This window comes from Gymnoscopelus braueri (genome assembly GCF_963280865.1).
Source record: "Gymnoscopelus braueri genome assembly, chromosome: 2".
Lineage (NCBI taxonomy): Eukaryota > Metazoa > Chordata > Actinopteri > Myctophiformes > Myctophidae > Gymnoscopelus > Gymnoscopelus braueri.
In genome coordinates, this window is record NC_137604.1 from 1,437,192 (window position 1) to 1,457,881 (window position 20,690).

Genomic DNA, 20,690 nt, shown 5'->3' on the forward strand with positions numbered 1-20,690 from the left:
TCATAGAACCGTAGTTACATACGTAACTATCGATTTAAAATGGCACCTTTAGCTCCGCCTCCTGAACAGGTGCTACATGCGTCACTTCATGCACGTCACATGACACACTGTGTTGTTACAACCTGTTATTGTGATGTTGTTAGTTGATTATACAGTACGTCAATTAGTTTTTACCTTTAGTACGTTAAAAAAAGTGTGTGTGTGTGTGTGTGTAAACACGCCTTGCCTGCTTGTTGTTAACTAGTTGTACGAACTCTTGTTGTATTATTGTATTGTTTTATTGGATCTTGTTTATTCGATACTTATTTGTTTTAGCTCTTGCTCATTTGATTTTCCTATTTGTCTCATGTTTATGAAAGTAGGTAGCTGATATATTACACTTTTACCTTAGCGCTAGGTATACTCTTAGTTGCTTGTTTTAGAAGAGAATGCACTTCAGACTTCTGGTGATAGTAGTTTCATTCCCTACCTATGTTGAATACACTTACTGTAAGATAAAAGCGTCTGCTAAATTAATTGTGTGTGTGTGTGTGTGTGTGTGTGTGTGTGTGTGTGTGTGTGTGTGTGTGTGTGTGTGTGTGTGTGTGTGTGTGTGTGTGTGTGTGTGTGTGTGTGTGTGTGTGTGTGTGTGTGTGTGTGTGTGTGTGTGTGTGTGTGTGTGTGTGTGTGTGTGTGTGTGTGTGTCAGTCCTCCATGGCTTAGAGCTGGACAGTGAACACTGTGTGTTTGACAACCAGAATGGATCCGTGACTCTGGTTCCTCTGACTGAGGCTCAGTGTTCTGTCAATGGAGTCACCGTCACCCACCCCACCCAGCTGAACCAAGGTAACTCCCCCTTTAATAACCACACCCACCCAGCTGAACCAAGGTAACTCCCCTTTAATAACCACACCCACCCAGCTGAACCAAGGTAACTCCCCTTTAACTCACCAGCTGCCAGAGTTATTTCAGATTTTTAGCTGTTGGCTGCCAGAGATTTTTAATTGAAAAACAAAAAGTACTCAGGAGCCGAGATACAGAATTTTTAAGTTTTAAGTTAACAAGGAAGTGGATAGGAGTCTAGATCTTCAAACAATCATATCTCCTAGGTCTTAGAGTCAAATTTAAAAAAAAAATGTTTAAGTTTTTTTTTTTTTTTCAATAGAACGCATTTATGCGTTATTGGCGGCCAAGCGCACTATTTATTAGATCGCATTAATGCGTTAATGGCGGCCAATGAGTTAATAACCACACCCACCCAGCTGAACCAAGGTAACTCCCCTTTAATAACCACACCCACCCAGCTGAACCAAGGTAACTCCCCTTTAATAACCACACCCACCCAGCTGAACCAAGGTAACTCCCCTTTAATAACCACACCCACCCAGCTGAACCAAGGTAACTCCCCTTTAATAACCACACCCACCCAGCTGAACCAAGGTAACTCCCCTTTAATAACCACACCCACCCAGCTGAACCAAGGTAACTCTCCTTTAATAACCACACCCACCCAGCTGAACCAAGGTAACTCCCCTTTAATAACCACACCCACCCAGCTGAACCAAGGTAACTCCCCTTTAATAACCACACCCACCCAGCTGAACCAAGGTAACTCCCCTTTAATAACCACACCCACCCAGCTGAACCAAGGTAACTCCCCTTTAATAACCACACCCACCCAGCTGAACCAAGGTAACTCTCCTTTAATAACCACACCCACCCAGCTGAACCAAGGTAACTCCCCTTTAATAACCACACCCACCCAGCTGAACCAAGGTAACTCCCCTTTAATAACCACACCCACCCAGCTGAACCAAGTCGCGGGATCATTCCTAAGTTGCGTTAGATTGATGTCTTGTGGAATTTTCAATAAAATAATGGAATCACGTAGATCTACAACGACGTAGATCTACGTTCGTTCAGATCAACCGTTGACCGCCAGTCACGTAGATCTACGTGATTCCATTATTTTATTGAAAATTCCACAAGACACATCGGTCTAACGCAACTTAGGAATGATCCCGCGACTCTCCTAGAAGGAATGGACGGATGTGACGTCATCCCAAAAAACGTCACTCCCGTCCTCTCCAATGATGGGATGTGGAAAAAAACATTTCTAGCTCTGATTCTTTTTTTATTTTTGGTGAAAACCAGCCATTTTGTGCGATCACTCTAAAATGGCTGATCACGGTCAAATAAATGTTGTTCTAGTGGATAGACGGTACCCTCCCCCACCCCATGGCCCGGACCGCTAGGTCAGTGGTCCGGGCCAGATCTGCTACTTTTGAGACTATATATTATTCATATGTTGAATATACTGTATGTTCATATGTTAGTTTATATGTTTATAATGATGTTATGGTTATATGGTGTTTATGTATTATTCAGGAGCTGTCATTCTGTTGGGTCGCACAAACATGTTTCGTTTCAACCATCCTAAAGAGGCAGCCAGACTGCGGGAGAAACGCAAGGTATGACTCCTTCTAGCTCCTTCTAACTCCTTCTAGCTCCTTCTAACTCCTTCTAGCTCCTTCTAGTTCCTTCTAGCTCCTTCTAACTCCTTCTAACTCCTTCTAGCTCCTTCTAGCTCCTTCTAGCTCCTTCTAGCTCCTTCTAGCTCCTTCTAACTCCTTCTAGCTCCTTCTAGCTCCTTCTAACTCCTTCTAGCTCCTTCTAGCTCCTTCTAACTCCTTCTAGCTCCTTCTAACTCCTTATAGCTCCTTCTAGCTCCTTCTAACTCCTTCTAGCTCCTTCTAGCTCCTTCTAACTCCTTCTAGCTCCTTCTAGCTCCTTCTAGCTCCACCTAACACCATAACTCCTAACTCATTCCAATAGAGACACACAGAGATAGACGGGAACGCCCAGGAACGCCCATTCGATTTTGTCCCGGGGGAAAACAGAACGATCTGCCTCATAGAGTTACATCATACACGATCGTTTGATCACTTTCAGAGCTATTTTATGGACGATTGAAACATTGTCAGCTAAGAAAAATCCATCAGAAGGACAGCTGGAACACAATCGTCCACTCGCCCTCGGAAAAGTTGACTTATTATTAAGATATATGTGACTAAAAGACCAAACATTACCAATCTATGAGCTCACAGCGCGTCGGAACGCGACGTGTTGTAACTGTGAGCTAGATTGGCAATGTTTGGTTTGTTCCTCCCAGAATACGTAAACTGGGGTTCATCTGGTTTATCAGATTATCTTTATATCTTATTGCATGAGTCAAGTTTCAGCACAAGCACCACTGAGACCGGAGATCTGTTTCCCTCTTTCCAGCTCCGTCTGAATACCAAAACACTCGCCCCAAAACACAGTCGCCCCGGGGCAAACCCGCCGGTATTCACCTGGTATTCCTAAACTCAGTAAAACTATGCCTAAACTGTTAAACATAACCTTATTCCTAAATTGAACCTCAGTAAAACTATGCCTAACCCTGAACTTATTTCAAACCGTAAAACAAATACAAGAATACAAGAACCGCTGGTCGGTGAGAAAAATGGGGGCGAGCGTGTTTTGGTGCGAGTCTTCTGGTTACCTCTTGTCTCGCTCCTTGTTACAAAAATGTTTACATATGCACCGTGTTTAATCGCCTGGTAGAGACACTATTACAAGATATGATCAATTAAACTTACCATAATATCAAAACCCAACAGCCATTAAGTCATCAATAATGTTTATAGTGAATTTGAAGTACAGTTTAGAGACTGTTTTGTGAACGGCACGTACCGACGACATTACCATTTGGTGAAGTGCGTCATTTCATATCATGCAGGATGTACACACTGCTTTAGCTCCGTATTCATTGCCAGATTAACAATTGTGTTTTCTGTAGGTTTTTAAACGAGGATAGTCTAGGGTTTGGCTTGTTTTGTGTGTAAATCGCTGCATGTTGACTGCGTTTCCAAACTGTAATGGCGTCGATGTCTCCTGTACTTGGAATTCACTAAAACGTGTTCTATAAACATCATCGATGAATGAATGGCTTTTGCTTTTTTATATTATGATAAGTTTAATTGATCATATCTATAGAAAATGTAATAGTGTCTCTTACCAGGTGATTAAATCCGATAACCTCGGGCCATTGTGTTGTGTTGGATCCTCTGTCCAGTCAGGACAACATTCCAATCGGACTCTTGTTTAATTTGCTAATGTAGCATTCCTTGTCGAGTGGCAACAACGTTCTGTGCCTGTGATCTGGCAAGCCATGACGCCTGCTTTTAAATTGGTATACTTTTACAGCATATGAGTTTGAAAACCCCACATCCCTCCGTCTATACCAGCTGGGGGAAATCTGTGTTTTCCCCTGAGCGACTCCGCCCCCCTAGGTACGACCCACTGATGACACTACCACGTGTGGATGTATAGCTTTTAGTAGCATCATTCTAATAGCTTTTTTAAAATAGATTTATGATCCAAATCCATGTCACGTTTTTCTCTGTTTTTTTACTAACATATAGTGAGACAAGACAAGTGTATTTCCATTGCGTATTTCATACACAACATCTATTCAAAGTGCTTTGCATACATCATTCATAAAAACATATTCAAAGACAAAGGCATTTAAACCCAATATCATGTAATCAGTGACATTTCTGAATTGGTGATTATGTTTCATAATTGAGATCGTGACTGAGATGTACTTTGATGATACCTGACACACAGATACATCCAATAAGAGAATATAACACAACTTGAAATAAAACTTAATAAAACAATGTGTTAAAGTTACGATAGATTGATAAATGCCGACAATTGCAGTGTTCTTGGCGTACAGACGCTTTTTCCGCTCTGAGCAAGCTTGATAAATGATTCTATGGTTTCTTCATGCTTGATAAACAAGGGCCACTATGTATTCTATGGTTTCTTCATGCTTGATAAACGAGGGCTCTATGTATTATATGGTTTCTTCATGCTTGATAAACGAGGGCTCTATGTATTATATGGTTTCTTCATGCTTGATAAACGAGGGCTCTATGTATTCTATGGTTTCTTCATGCTTGATAAACGAGGGCTCTATGTATTATATGGTTTCTTCATGCTTGATAAACGAGGGCTCTATGTATTCTATGGTTTCTTCATGCTTGATAAACGAGGGCTCTATGTATTATATTGTTTCTTCACGTCACATATTGTGTAAACTAAAGCATGATATTATTCTGACTTGTCTTTTTCTCCAGAGTGGTTTGTTGTCAACGTTCAGTCTGTCTATGACCGACCTGTCCAAGTCCTGTGAGAACCTCTCCACTGTCATGCTCTACAACCCTGGGTGAGTACTGTGTGTGTGTGTGTGTGTGTGTGTGTGTGTGTGTGTGTGTGTGTGTGTGTGTGTGTGTGTGTGTGTGTGTGTGTGTGTGTGTGTGTGTGTGTGTGTGTGTGTGTGTGTGTGTGTGTGTGTGTGTGTGTGTGTGTGTGTGAGAGTGAGAAAAGCCCAATGCATTCTAGGAGAGCAGGAAAAGGTTTGTTGGGGGCTACAATATGACGTCATTCAGAGGTCTGGGTAGGAAGGACCTGAGCTGCATGTGTCTGTTCAGTTCCTCTGAGGTGTTGTGACTACCTGGGTTTCACTGTTCTGCATTGTTTCCTCATTCATTCAGTCCAGCTTCAAGTTCATTCTGTCAGCAGTGAAGCTTTCATTCTGTCAGCTGTAGTCAGTGAAATGCAGCAGTAGTTGGAACAGACACGAGCCAACTTCCAGGAGGTACAAACACCTCTGAAACCTCTGCCTAGTGATCCTTCATAAACACATCCTATGTGTCTATTGATCCTTCATAAACACATCCTATCTATCTAGTGATCCTTCATAAACACATCCTATCTATCTAGTGATCCTTCATAAACACATCCTATGTGTCTAGTGATCCTTCATAAACACATCCTATCTATCTAGTGATCCTTCATAAACACATCCTATGTGTCTAGTGATCCTTCATAAACACATCCTATGTGTCTAGTGATCCTTCATAAACACATCCTATGTGTCTAGTGATCCTTCATAAACACATCCTATCTATCTAGTGATCCTTCATAAACACATCCTATGTGTCTAGTGATCCTTCATAAACACATCCTATATGTCTAGTGATCCTTCATAAACACATCCTATGTGTCTAGTGATCCTTCATAAACACATCCTATATGTCTAGTGATCATTCATAAACACATCCTATATGTCTAGTGATCCTTCATAAACACATCCTATGTGTCTAGTGATCATTCATAAACACATCCTATATGTCTAGTGATCATTCATAAACACATCCTATCTATCTAGTGATCCTTCATAAACACATCCTATATGTCTAGTGATCATTCATAAACACATCCTATATGTCTAGTGATCATTCATAAACACATCCTATCTATCTAGTGATCCTTCATAAACACATCCTATATGTCTAGTGATCATTCATGAACACATCCTATGTGTCTAGTGATCATTAGGGCTGTAGTCGAGACCACCTAAAGCGAGTCCAAGTCAGTACCAAGTCCGAGGGGGGGCGAGTCCGAGTCAAGACCGAGTCCGGGAGGCCAGGGAGGGGGTCGAGTCAAGACCGAGACCGACGGGGGGCGAGACCAAGTCAAGGCCGAGACCGACGGGGGGCGAGACCAAGTCAAGACCGAGACCGACGGGGGGCGAGACCGAGTCAAGACCGAGACCAGATTTTTTTTTTTTTTTTTTTTTTTTTATAGGTACAGAAAACAATCTTGATCTGAAACACTGCAATTATATGTTTCTGACTTTGGAAAAGCTCAAAATTAGGTATGCCTGGCCTACTACAATGAGCTCTATTCAATAAGTATGCATAATGTGTGAAAATGTGTATTGTCACTATGTGTAAATAAATGTACATGGCACTTTTATGTAAAAATATTACAAAATGTTTGATTCATTCAAATATTTATTTGAAATAACAAGTAAGTAACATAGCCAGAACACAATGCTTTTTGCTAAACACAACTGTGCTGTACAAGCTCATTTTAACCACAAAAAAGAAACAAAAACAAATCACCTTTAACCCGTTAAAACCGGGAAAGCATCTGTGTCATTTTAGATTGTTGCTATACAGTATATAGCACCTTAAGTTTTTCAGAAAATTCTTAGGATTTAGAACATTGGTTTAGAACAGTGGTTCTCAAAAATAGCAGATCAAATACAAGCTTACATCTGCTATTTGAAAAATCTTGAAAGTGTTCTTCAACAAAAATATTTCTTCTGGGGGTCCCTGGCACAAAACATTTTCAGATGAGGGGGGTCCGCAGCCAAATATCATTTTGGGGGTCCTTGACTATTTTTTTTTTTTTTACTACTGGATTATTTCCAATTTTCAATACTTTTACTTCTACTCATATCAGAGGCAAATATTGTACTTTTACTCGACTACAATTATTTGAAAACGTAGTTTGCAGCAGATATAAATTATTACATAATACAAATATATTAACCACTTTAGCCATATTTTATACCATAGAGTAGACTATTTGAAAATAGCAGATCTACAAGCTCACAATTGTGTCTTGTAGATCGGCTATTTTCAAATATTTTAGTACTTTCACTTTTGGTACTTTAAGTATATTTTGAAGCCAATACTTTTACTCAAGTAACAGTTTGAACACAGCTCAATTACTTTTACAGAGTATTTGCCTCATGCATACAGGTTGATGCTTTTATATTCATGGTGAAAATGTTTCTGGATGTAGGCCTACTTATTGTTTTATTGTATGAAATAAATAATAGGATTGATAGAATTATAGAAATAGAATTGATCTTAATATGAAAAGCAGAAAGAGGTCAGTCTCCCTGTGCGCAATTACGCGTGTGGTACAACTTACAAGAGAATAGATAATTTAAGTGATTTGTACATTACATGTAGGTATATCTCCAGACAAGCCGACGACAGCATCGGTCAGAATCTAATGTTAATTAATGTTTTTAGTTTTGCTGCTTGGACTGATATATTTACTGCAGTGAGTGACACAGTATAATGTGCGCAAGGAAACCTTACTGAAAGCAGTCTCTATTCATCTTTAGATGATTAGAGACTGATGATTGAAACAACCACAGGCTACACAGTGAACACACAATAAATAAATAAACACCTGTTCGTGGATATAATTTTAAAAGAATATAAACTAGAGGGACAGGACTGCTGGTGTTCTGCTGCTGCTGCGCTGTCAACTGCTGCAAGATGATGTGCTCCAAGAAAGCTGTCCATAAGCGCCAGACAGCTCTCTTATAATGTTAATGTGAATGGGCTCCTCATAATATGGGTATAATAAAATTATTTCATTGCATTGTAGTGACTTGGTCTTGGACTCGAGTGGACTCGGTGGGGGTAGAGTCCCGAGTCCCTTAGTCCGAGTCCGAGTCAAGACCGAGTCAAATTATGGGCGAGACCGAGTCAAGACCGAGTGAAACTATGGGTGAGACCGAGACAAGACCGAGTAAATCAAAAAGCGGTCTCGAGACCGGTCTCGAGACCGAGACCGGTCTCGAGTACTACAGCCCTAATCATTCATAAACACATCCTATATGTCTAGTGATCATTCATGAACACATCCTATGTGTCTAGTGATCATTCATAAACACATCCTATGTGTCTAGTGATCATTCATGAACACATCCTATATGTCTAGTGATCATTCATAAACACATCCTATGTGTCTAGTGATCCTTCATAAACACATCCTATGTGTCTCTAGTGATCCTTCATAAACACATCCTATCTGTCTAGTGATCATTCATAAACACATCCTATATGTCTAGTGATCCTTCATAAACACATCCTATCTGTCTAGTGATCCTTCATAAACACATCCTATCTGTCTAGTATCATTCATAAACACATCCTATCTGTCTAGTGATCCTTCATAAACACATCCTATGTGTCTAGTGCAGGGGTAGGCCTACTCAACCACAAATCATTTTTTGAATAAGGCAAAGGTCTGTTTATTTAAGTCGGTCAATCGAGCCAAGCTTATCAAATGGGATTCCCTCCCAACCAACCAACTTCATAAAACTAGGGTGCAGAGCTGCGGCGCAAATCTGGGTTGAGGCTAGAGGGGGTCCCCCGCGTGCAAAGCGCGCGCGCCAACATTTGAAGTTTTTTTTCTTCATTTTCCTCTAATCTAGTTAATTTGACACTGTGTTATGTTAATTCTTCATTATTAATTATTTACGATATTTAAGTGATTTTCGCGCCTGGTGCAGAGTATGAAAACATACCGGTACATGAAAATAAACATGAAAACAACAGAACAATTCAAATACTTTTTCACACCCCCTACAAGAATCCCCCAAAAATATATTTTTTACTATAATTTGCCCAGGGTCCGCAGAGAGTTGTCCCGCGGTCCGGTGGACCGATGGACTTTTACTTGTTACAGAGTGGTTCTACATTGCAGTATTGATACTTTTACTTAAGTAAAACATTTTAGTACTTTTTACACCACTGACTACAAGCCATAGGCTGAGCCGATCCTGTGGGTGCTGGAGACAGCGAGCACCCACTGAGAATGCGCCGGTCGGACGGTTAGAATGCTTTGTAACTTGCTACTATCAAGGTGTTCAGTAGTTAAACTATTCACTGTTCACTTGTATTTTGAGGAAGACAGGAATTATTTTAGGTTAGTTTGGAGGTTGGGTTTAGGGAGTCTTTAGGTAGCTCACAATCTGGGAACCCAGTGCCAAATGAAAAGGAAAAACAGCGCCCTCTGCTGTTTTTGACTATCTCAGTTGGCTCTGGGAGGAAGAAAACGTAGCACCCGTGCGCAAGGAAACCGGGGTTTTGGTCTGCCTTCAGCGCATCACTTCCGGTGGTGCCACTATGTTTTCATTCCCACTAACAATATTTCTACACGGAACACTAACACCACTTCTCCCAGAGAACATGGATCGTTTTGGTTATAAGCCCACTTGTTTCTATGATGAGAGAGCAAGTTAAAATGTGAATATCTTTCCGTGGTTTTGTCTGCTCCGCGGACGCTATTGTTAAATTAGTTTCGGTTGGTTTCGAGAGGGGAAGGATCGACGGACACGTGAATCCCGCCCACTACATTTGATTGGGTAAAGCGCGGCCTGCTTCCTGATCTGAAGGCACGCCCACTTGTAGGCCAGTGCGCACACGTTATGACGAACCTCCCCGACAGATTCAAACGCAGAGCAGAATCTGTTCTTGAGAGATTAGGGAGGTCATTACACAGTAGGGTGGCAGCATAGTAGAATGCATGTTTATCCATGTTCATGATGAATTTTGGGGGAACTACGAGGTCAGATGAGCTCCTTCTGATGTAGTTTGACAAGTATCTGTGCACCGATCAGACCCATTCACTCTGTCTTCTACCTTAAACCACTCTGTCTTCTACCTTAAGCCACTCTGTCTTCTACCTTAAGCCACTCTGTCTTCTACCTTAAGCCAACCCAGACTAGCAGTGAGCTGGGAGACAGCTGGTTGTTGAGTTTACAATCTGTTATAGGCCATAGCAGTGGCGGCCATTTTCGGGTTCCAGACCCCATTCATTTTCCCCATAGAGATTTCCAAAAATATTTATATCAACTATTTTAAGCCTAGAATAAAGCCATCCAGGATCCTGGTGAATCATGACCATAAAACATTTGATTCTGTGAAGAAAAAAAATGACTGAGATTAAAACTCGTTTTTTATCCCCATGCCAGCGTTTACGATCTTTTGACAGCCGCATAAGCCACAACCTGCACATGGATGAAAAGTGTCCGTGGGGTGGGGGAGAGTCCTGTCTATCCACTGGAACCAATTTTTTTTTTTACAGCGATCGACCATTTTGGAGCTATGGCCCTTTGAAAATATCTGGTTTTCATTAAAAAATATATAATTTGAGGTAGAAGTGTTTTTCAAAAAATCCTACCGTTGAAGCGGATTAAAATAATGAATATAAATATTTTTGGAAATCTCTATGGGAAAAAAAATAATGGAGTCTGGAACGATGCAACCAGAAAATGGCCGCCACTGCTATGCCCTATTAATATTGAAGGTAGTTATTCTACATAACAGCTATCACTATAATATACAATCTGTTATTAATATTGCATGTAGCTGTTATTCTACGTAACACCTATCACTATAATCACTATAGTTCCTGTTAACACCAATATGTATTCTGTACCTACTTTTAGAGCCCAGACCGATGTGTCTGTCATCATTTGACTTTTTTCATGATATCTATGCAATGATTGTACACTGACTGGCATCTTTGTTTTCATTGGGGTTTTTTTTACATTTTTTAATTTTGAAGTTATTCAAATTGACTCGAATATTTTTTTACACTTCCAAGATTTCTGTCAAAACATCAGTGGTCTAGGTCAAAGGAATGGGTCTGGCTCTAGTTACTGTCTGGTCAAAGTCCCTCCCATTGGAATTAACTTTATTCTTCTGTCTGTCCCCTCGTCCCTCTGGCTGAGACAGTCTCTTCTCTGACAAAGGTCCCGTCTACCTCAGGTAGCCCCGCCCGACCCCCATAACCTGTCCCGTGTGTCCACTAGTCGACTAGTCCCCGTCTCACTGTCCAGTCCCTGTCTCACTGTCCAGTCCCTGTCTCACTGTCTCTGTTGTCGTGTTGGTTGTGCATGCTAACGCTAATGCTAATGCTACATGACTGACAAAACAAACCGTACCAACGTGAAGACATTTCATTCTTCAAACCCGTCCTGTTGTTCTGAGTAAAGGCCAACGTTATGCTTTGAGTGACAAGTGTCTCTGGAAAAAAAAAACTCTGGAAAAATGAAAGGTTGCAGACGCCTTCATACAATGTCTGGTATACTCTGATTGGTTGGGAGGATGTGTGAGACTTAGCTCTGGTCCATAGCGTTAGAAGGAGTTCTCCTTAACGCTACGGGGCTTTCAAGCCGTTGCGCGCACACCTGTGGTAGCTCAGGCTGTGCAGCCTCTCGTCTTTAGTGAAACATAAAAAATACACTTTCGCTACTCACCAAAACAAAGACGGTTTTAAGATGTTGAAAGTCTACTTTCCTCAGTGGGAACACTTTGAGCCCCCCAGCTCACGTCTAAGATACACTTTTTGGCCAGAAAAGACAATATTTCACCGGAAGGAAAACATGTTATTAGTTGCTCCACTGCGCCCCCTACAGATCTGGTCAATGGAATTTTTCTATTTACCAGATTTTTCCTTCCAGTGAAATATTTTTTTTCTGGACAAAGTGTATTTTAGACGTGAGGTGGGGCTCAGAGTGTTCCCACTGAGTAGAGTTGGCTTTCAACTCCATAAAAACCCTCTTTGTTTTGGTGAGTACCAAAAGCGTATTTTTTATTTTTACTAATGGCGATAGGCTGCGCAGCCTGCGCTGCCGCGGGTGTGCGCACAACGGCTCGAAAGTCCCATAGCGTTGAGGAGAACTCCTTCTAACGCTGTGGACCAGAGCTATGTGAGACTAACATCCCACTTCCTTGTTTCCGCTGTGTGGCGCCGCTGTGGCGTGTTGGTCGAATCACAGTCCATACGAATACGCTCAAAACCCACCGTGAGTGACGACGTTTGTGACACGTTGCTCCGCGCTTGTTGTTCAAAGCAAATCGGCCTTTATACTTAGTTGTGTGCGGGCGTCGTGCGTCCGAAAATAGCCGATCTACAACCTCAAAACTCATCACCACTACGACACGTGTTGAAGCTTGCAGATCTGCTATTGTAGGTGTTCGACGCCACACGCAACGATGTACCGGCCTAACGCTTCGGTCTTTTATTTAGACTGCAGTCGTCGTAGGCTGTTGTGTGTGTGTGTGTGTGTGTGTGTGTGTATAGTGTGGGTGTGTATTGTGTGTATGCGTGTTAATGAGCTGAAACTGACCGATCTTTGTTTACTCCTCAGGTTGGAGTTTGAGAGACAGCAGAGAGAGGAGCTGGACAAACTGGAGCTTAAAAGGTACCATCAGAACCATCTCAGAATCAACTTGATTGATTGACAGGTTGTACTGTTCTGGCCCCTCCCTCATGTGTTTTAATGTGAGAGACTTCTGGAAACAACAATAACAGGTTTTACACGGATATAAGAAGTGGGTGAAGTATTTGTTTTTGTGCAACAAGCTCCATCGTTTGTGTGGTGCGCTACGAGCTTGTAGATCTGCTATTTTTGAAAAAAATGAAGACACGCCTGCATAGCCTGCTAGATAATGTTGGCTGGGCAAATCAGAATCTGTAATGGATGCCCCCCCCCTATGCGCGCGTGTGTGTCCCGTTTAGGGGGGAGGGGGGTGCACGATGCGGTGCGGGTCACATGCGCGCGATTTTTATTAATAATTAATTAACACATACAGTGCCAAGATCGCATCGATGCGTTCTTTCAAATCCAACGCTTGAGTGCCAGGATTCCAAAGAACGCATTGATGCGTTCTTTTGAATTTTCATTGTTTAATCTTTGATCGCACGGTCCTGTTTATTTCTCATCAACACTTTCGTTTTCCACTTACGTCACACTCACCCGGAGCCGGATGTAAAAAAAAAAAAAAATATCCGGGTCACATTGTTTTTCTCCGGTGATTTTCGGCCAGAATAAGGAAAAACACAGTTTTTCACACGGTATAAAAAACGAACGGACAGCTCAACTTCTATTTTCTTTGGTCCGGGTGACTAACAGTCATCGTCGTAGTGTATCACATCGTATTCAGGCCGATCAGCGGTCCAGAGATTGTCGAAAACGTCACATCCTGTCTATGACCGGATATGACGTGGGCCTGTTTGGGAGGGGGCGAGCGAGGTGATTAATGTTTGGATTTGCTGCTCTCTACTGGTGGAACTGTCGTAGGTGCTTGACATCACAATCAGAGAATGTATTTGAATGAAAAATTACAAAACAAAAAAAATAAAAAACACGCAAATTGCTGGCACAGGGGTGAGTACATTATGAATAAACTCTGGCAGTCAATGTGTAAACTACTATAAAACAACAGTAACAACACACTCTACCAGCCTTCAGTGATGGAAAAGATCTACAAGCTCACAATGCGTTGCGCTTGTAGATCTGCTATTTTCAAATGGCCGATATAGGCCTTAAGTGGTTACTGTATGTTTTGTAATAATACTCGAAATCTACAAAGTAACTAGTAACTAAAGTTTTCAAATAATTGTAGTGGAGTAAAAGTACAATATTTGCCTCTGAGATATATAGTGGAGTAGAAGTAAAAGTATTAGAAATTGTAAATACTCTAGAGTCAAGTGCAAATACCTCAAAATTGTACTTAGGTACAGTTCTTGAGTACATGTACTTAAAGATGTATGCCAAAATCCATTTAAAAAAATTGCTTTTCACTGTTCTCAGGTCAAATATTGATATGCGATTAAAATGCGATTAATTGCGATTAATTAATTACAAAGCCTCTAATTAATTCGATTATTGTTTTTAATCGAGTCCCAGCCCTAATATATATATTTTAAAGGGAACCTTTTAAACTCAAATCTTTGCCCCTGGGGGGGTGACATATTTTGAGATGGGGGGGTCTGCGGCCAAATACATATAGTTTTGGGGGTCATTGACATGGAAAGGTTTTGTTCCAGGGACCCGTGACGTTTTTTTGGGACGACGTTTGAAGGACCATGACAAAGACTTTTAAAGGATCTACACCATGAATTAAAAAAATATATATATATTTAATATCATATTGTTTATGTCCCTCAAACGTTTTTCAAAAGGTTTGAGCCTAAATCAAGCCTCAGATATACTCATTCCAACTAACTTCTCTCTGGCTTATAAAGCACTTTTACCTGCAATACCACATTGTCCTGTTTGGCACGGGGCGCTATTGAGCCAGTTTGTATGCATGTTATCTCCTGGTTCTGTGTGGAAAAAAAAGACCAGATTCCTTTTTTTTTAATTTTAATGTTTATGTTGGAACTGAAAAACGGGAGGGATTGTACCGTTAGTGACGTCACTTTCGGGGGCAAATCAGTTTGGTCTGTTTTGAGACCAATTTACATAAAACCCCAGACATCCTGTGAAAGCCTGAGTGTTCAAACTGGGGTATTTTTGGGGATAGAACAGAGGTAGGGGAGAGCAAAAACACACAAAAAATTCATGGTGTAGTCCCTTCAATGTGTGGCTTCATGGTGTTAATGGGCTTCATGGTGTTAATGGGCTTCATGGTGTTAATGGTCTTCATGGTGTTAATGGGCTTCATGGTGTTAATGGGCTTCATGGTGTTAATGGGCTTCATGGTGTTAATGGGCTTCATGGTGTTAATGGGCTTCATGGTGTTAATGGGCTTCATGGTGTTAATGGGCTTCATGGTGTTAATGGGCTTCATGGTGTTAATGGGCTTCATGGTGTTAATGGGCTTCATGGTGTTAATGGGCTTCATGGTGTTAATGGGCTTCATGGTGTTAATGGGCTTCATGGTGTTAATGAGCTTCATGGTGTTAATGGGCTTCATGGTGTTAATGGGCTTCATGGTGTTAATGGGCTTCATGGTGTTAATGGGCTTCATGGTGTTAATGGGCTTCATGCCATGTCATCACCAGGAGGCTGGTGAAGCAGATGGAGCTGAAGCAGCAGAGCGAGAAGGAGGAGCTGGAGCGCCTCCAGAGGGAGGTGGAGGTGCAGCGCCGGGAGTCCGAGGAGGTGCAGCAGCGCATCCTCCGGCAGGAGGAGAGCCTGCGGAGGCGCAGCCAGGACATCGAGAGCCGCCTGCGGGACCTCCTGGCCCAGAAGGAGCGCTTCGAGGAGGAGAGGCAGCAGGACCTCCTGGCCCAGAAGGAGCGCTTCGAGGAGGAGAGGCAGCAGGAGATCCAGGACCGTCGGAGGCAACAGGAGAAGGTAGTGTTTGGTTTAGGATCTTGTGATTGATCCTAAACCAATCACAAGAGATCCACGGATCAGTGTCAAAATATTGACATGTCCCTCGGGCACGGGTCGGATCAGTTCCAATTACCACGGTTCTCGGTGGGAACCATTTGAAATGGATGGACCGTGAGGACCCGTGTGGACCCGTGTGGACCCGTGTGGACCCGTGTGGACCCGTGTGGACCCATGAGGACCCGACGACCAGCTTTTTATTATTGTTATTATATTAATCTCTTTAACCTTCGGTTTTAAAATGAGACCAATGTGTCGTAATTACGCTCCCAAATCCATATCGCCTGTTCTCTCATAGTTTAATGTTGTTGTTGTGTTTAATGTTAACAGCCGATTGATACGCAGCCAATCTCACGCGCACTGCTGCTGTTAAAGAATACCAAAACACTCGCCCCAAAACACAGTCGCCCCGGGGCAAATCTGGTGGTATTCACCTGGTATTCTTAAATGTAACCTCAATAAACTATGCCAAAACCTAACCTTATTCCTGAATGTAACCTCAGTAAAACTATGCCTAACCCTAAACTTATTTCTAACCTTATCCTCAGTAAAACAAATACAAGAAAATGGGGAGTGTGTTTTTGGGGTGAGTTTTTTTAGCAGGCGAAACCGAAAAAGAAAAAAAAACACCTGGAAGATGTACATTGGAACGTGGTCTTTGTGGAGCATGTTTATGGATATAATATGCGGGGACAGACGATATAAAGTCGGCGAAATGTTCTCTGTCTGTCTGTCTGTCACACAGCAGAAAGCACGCCACGCAGCTATAGTCTGTAATTACTCTGTTGGGGCGGGGGGGAGCAGGAGCTGACTGACACACATGGTTAATCTGAATACCACGGTGTTTTAGCTGTAAATGAGCTCCGGGTCCAGTACGGGTATAGAGACCCGGTCAGACCGGGTCTAATACATTTGAATTATCCTCAGTTCGTTTCGGAACGGGTCCAGTTTGCCTCGGTCCCGTTTCGGGCCGGGTCCACCTATCCACGGGTCCGTTTGGCACCGGGTCCAGTAATTTAGAATGTTTTCTCGGTTCCGTTCGGACCGGTCCAATTATCCACGGGTCCGTTTCGGTTCGGATCCCATTCTTTGGACCTGTGCTACGCTCTAGTCTAAAGGTCTTAACAGACGGCGAGCGGTGGGCGTGGTGGGCGCTCATCGCGACGCAAACGGGGAAAGAAAAGCTCACCACAATCCAGCTCTTGCCGCCCGCGGGCGTGTGCACACACGAGCACGAGCCCAGAATTTTTTTTCTCCCCTAATAAAGTTCATTTTCTTTTCCCCCCCCTCCATGTAAAGTGTCTTTGCGTACTTAGAGAAGCGCTCTATTAATGTGAGATATTCTTCTTCTTGTTATAATAAGGTGGAGGAGCAGGAGGAGGAGCAGGAGATCTACCGGGAGCTGGAGAGGCTGAGGAGGGAGTGCGAGGAGCAGGCGGAGCGCCTGGTGTCTGAGAGGAGGAGGCTGGACGAGCAGGAGAAGGAGCAGGTGAGCAGCTCATAGCGCGGCACCGAGTGCCTCGCTATGAGCTTGTAGATCTGCTATTTTTTGGGGGGAAATCTTGAAAATGTGTATATGGACCTTTTTCTCAAGATTGGGGCGGATACATGTCCGTTTTTTGGGGGAAGACGTCACATCCGTCCATTCCCTTTTTAACTCTTTGACTGCCAGAGTATTTTCATAATATACTCACTCAGTGCCAGCGATTTTGGTGTTTTATAACCTTTTCAACCGGTCACAGAATTGTTAAATCCATTATAATCGTTTGTCTGGCTGTGTTTATAAACACACCACAGATCGACCAGCACTCAAAGAGTTATGTTTTTTCTCTCCATTTGGGCTCCATCTCCAAAGGATCCTAGGATCATTCCTAAGTTGCGTTAGAGCGCCCTCTTGTGGAATTAAAAAAAAAAAAAAAACACTTGACGGGTGTATTTGCAAAAATGTATATAGGCGTTTAAAAAAAAGTGTACTTTTGCCACCACTACTATGGTATGGTATATATTTTTTCACTATTCCTTCATATTGTTTCATTACACACTGTGGTGGTGGTGGTGATACTTAGAGTTCTTCTTCTCTTATTATTCATATTGTTTCATTACACACTGTGGTGGTGTTGGTGATACTTAGAGTTCTTCTTCTCTTATTATTCATATTGTTTCATTTCACACTGTGGTGGTGTTGGTGATACTTAGAGTTCTTCTTCTCTTATTATTCATATTGTTTCATTACACACTGTGGTGGTGTTGGTAATACTTAGAGTTCTTCTTCTCTTATTATTCATATTGTTTCATTACACACTGTGGTGGTGTTGGTGATACTTAGAGTTCTTCTTCTCTTATTATTCATATTGTTTCATTTCACACTGTGGTGGTGTTGGTGATACTTAGAGTTCTTCTTCTCTTATTATTCATATTGTTTCATTTCACACTGTGGTGGTGTTGGTGATACTTAGAGTTCTTCTTCTCTTATTATTCATATTGTTTCATTACACACTGTGGTGGTGTTGGTGATACTTAGAGTTCTTCTTCTCTTATTATTCATATTGTTTCATTTCACACTGTGGTGGTGTTGGTGATACTTAGAGTTCTTCTTCTCTTATTATTCATATTGTTTCATTTCACACTGTGGTGGTGTTGGTGATACTTAGAGTTCTTCTTCTCTTATTATTCATATTGTTTCATTTCACACTGTGGTGGTGTTGGTGATACTTAGAGTTCTTCTTCTCTTATTATTCATATTGTTTCATTTCACACTGTGGTGGTGTTGGTGATACTTAGAGTTCTTCTTCTCTTATTATTCATATTGTTTCATTTCACACTGTGGTGTTGGTGATACTTAGAGTTCTTCTTCTCTTATTATTCATATTGTTTCATTACACACTGTGGTGGTGTTGGTGATACTTAGAGTTCTTCTTCTCTTATTATTCATATTGTTTCATTTCACACTGTGGTGGTGTTGGTACTTAGAGTTCTTCTTCTCTTATTATTCATATTGTTTCATTACACACTGTGGTGGTGGTGATACTTAGAGTTCTTCTTCTCTTATTATTCATATTGTTTCATTTCACACTGTGGTGGTGTTGGTAATACTTAGAGTTCTTCTTCTCTTATTATTCATATTGTTTCATTACACACTGTGGTGTTGGTGATACTTAGAGTTCTTCTTCTCTTATTATTCCAGGTGGGTCTGGTGGGCCGCCTGGAGGAGGCGCTGAGAGAGCGCCACCAGGTGGCCGACGGCCTCCTGACGCGTGAGGAGGCGCGGCGTCTGGAGGAGGAGAGGCGGGCCCTGGGGGAGATCAGGGAGGAGCTGCTCCGCGCCAAGGAGGCCGCGGAGCAGCAGCAGGAGGAGGAGGAGGAGGAGGAGGCGCACCACCACGATGCACAGAGCCGCTACGCTCACTTCAAGACCGCCCAGGGGGAGGAGCTGGGGCTGCAGGTATAACCATTCTAATGTTGGTTCAGAATCCATTCTCATTTTACAAAAATCTATTTCTGCCTGCCAATAACGTTTATAAACGTTTTTTTTTTTAATCAAAAACTAAATTTAAAAAAATCTAAAATTATTCTTTATTTTTTGGGTTTTTCCGTTTTTCCGTTCTTCACAAAGAACCAGGAGATAACATTTTCCAAAAAGTTGCTGCTCCATTCACTTCAATGTTAAAAAATAAACGGAGAAATAAATATCATTTTTCCTATGTTTTACCATGTAAACTGCTGGCAGTTTTTGAGTACTATTTTTGAAAAACCCTGGAAGTTTAAGAGTTAATTATGTATTCTTTTTTTTCTTTATAATTTTTCTTTTTTTTATATATATATATTATTTTTTTGGGGGGGGGGTCTTAGATTTACCTTTTGTTTACATTATTATCAGTTGATAAAGCCTTTAAAATTATAAAAGCTAGGTAAATGTACTCATGCCAGCAGACTGGAGTAGATCCTGAAATCCTTTGTTTTGAATCGAGAATCGTTTTGAATCGGAAAAGAAAACGTTATTGAACTGTTTAAAAAAAAAACAGAAAGAAATGGAATCGTGACCCCAAGAATCAGAATGGAATCGTAAGATAGCAGACGATTCACAGCCTTTGTGCCAAATAATGGCTGTCCAGTTTGGTGGAAAATGTGCAGATTCTCTCACAACAATGCAGTCTAAACACCTTCAGCAAGGACGTTGTCTCAGCTTCATCACGTGTAACTCACTGAGTGCCAGAATTATTTCTGGCCATTTCGATTTTTTTTTTTCATAGTAAAAAAAAAGTGCTTAGGAAGCGAGATACAGCCTTTTTCAGTTCTAAGTTAAACAAGGAGTGGATGGAGCTGCAAATCTTCAGATAATGATATCTTGGGTTCTGAAAAAAAAAATATATATATTTTTTTTTCAAAAACACGTGAAACACGTGATTGGCACGTTGCGCCATAGCAGTAAAACACGTGAAACACGTGAATGCACTCAATGAGTTAACACTTTAACGTCTACCCTCAACTGAATCTGCCACCAAACATCACTGTCGTTGAGGACACTGGTCTATCATAATACATGGTTTGGATGCCATGAACTAGGGGTGCAAGCTGCTGGCTTATTATATGTCAATAATGAATGCTCCAGAAGCATTCATGTTTGAAGGTCATTCATTGTAACTGTCTGTGGACTGGGTCAACTTGAGGAACTTCTCAATTCCACATTAAAATAATCTTCCAGAGGAGTCAGAGTATGACGATGAATAGAGACTGTATAACAGCACCTGTTATTAACACAACAAAGTGTCTATAATGGGCTGTGATTTACTGGATTACTTGACGACCCCATTGAGGTTATTCAAGTGATTTTGTAAGTAAGTAATAGATGTACGCTTACTTTTTGTGCTTC

The 20,690-nt window shown here is 41.6% G+C and overlaps 1 protein-coding gene across 2 annotated transcripts in view; it reads left to right on the forward strand.

The window, feature by feature from the left end:
- The window catches only part of kif16ba (kinesin family member 16Ba), an 83,751-nt gene that overhangs the window by 31,104 nt on the left and 31,957 nt on the right, over positions 1 to 20,690 (forward strand). For both annotated transcript variants that reach the window (XM_080418715.1, XM_080418716.1), the window contains exons 15-21: positions 688 to 825; positions 2,368 to 2,450; positions 5,166 to 5,254; positions 12,845 to 12,898; positions 15,487 to 15,781; positions 17,184 to 17,309; positions 19,005 to 19,262. In XM_080418715.1, coding sequence (XP_080274841.1) covers positions 688 to 825; positions 2,368 to 2,450; positions 5,166 to 5,254; positions 12,845 to 12,898; positions 15,487 to 15,781; positions 17,184 to 17,309; positions 19,005 to 19,262 — 1,043 coding nt within the window. The remainder of the gene's footprint in view (positions 1 to 687; positions 826 to 2,367; positions 2,451 to 5,165; positions 5,255 to 12,844; positions 12,899 to 15,486; positions 15,782 to 17,183; positions 17,310 to 19,004; positions 19,263 to 20,690) is intronic.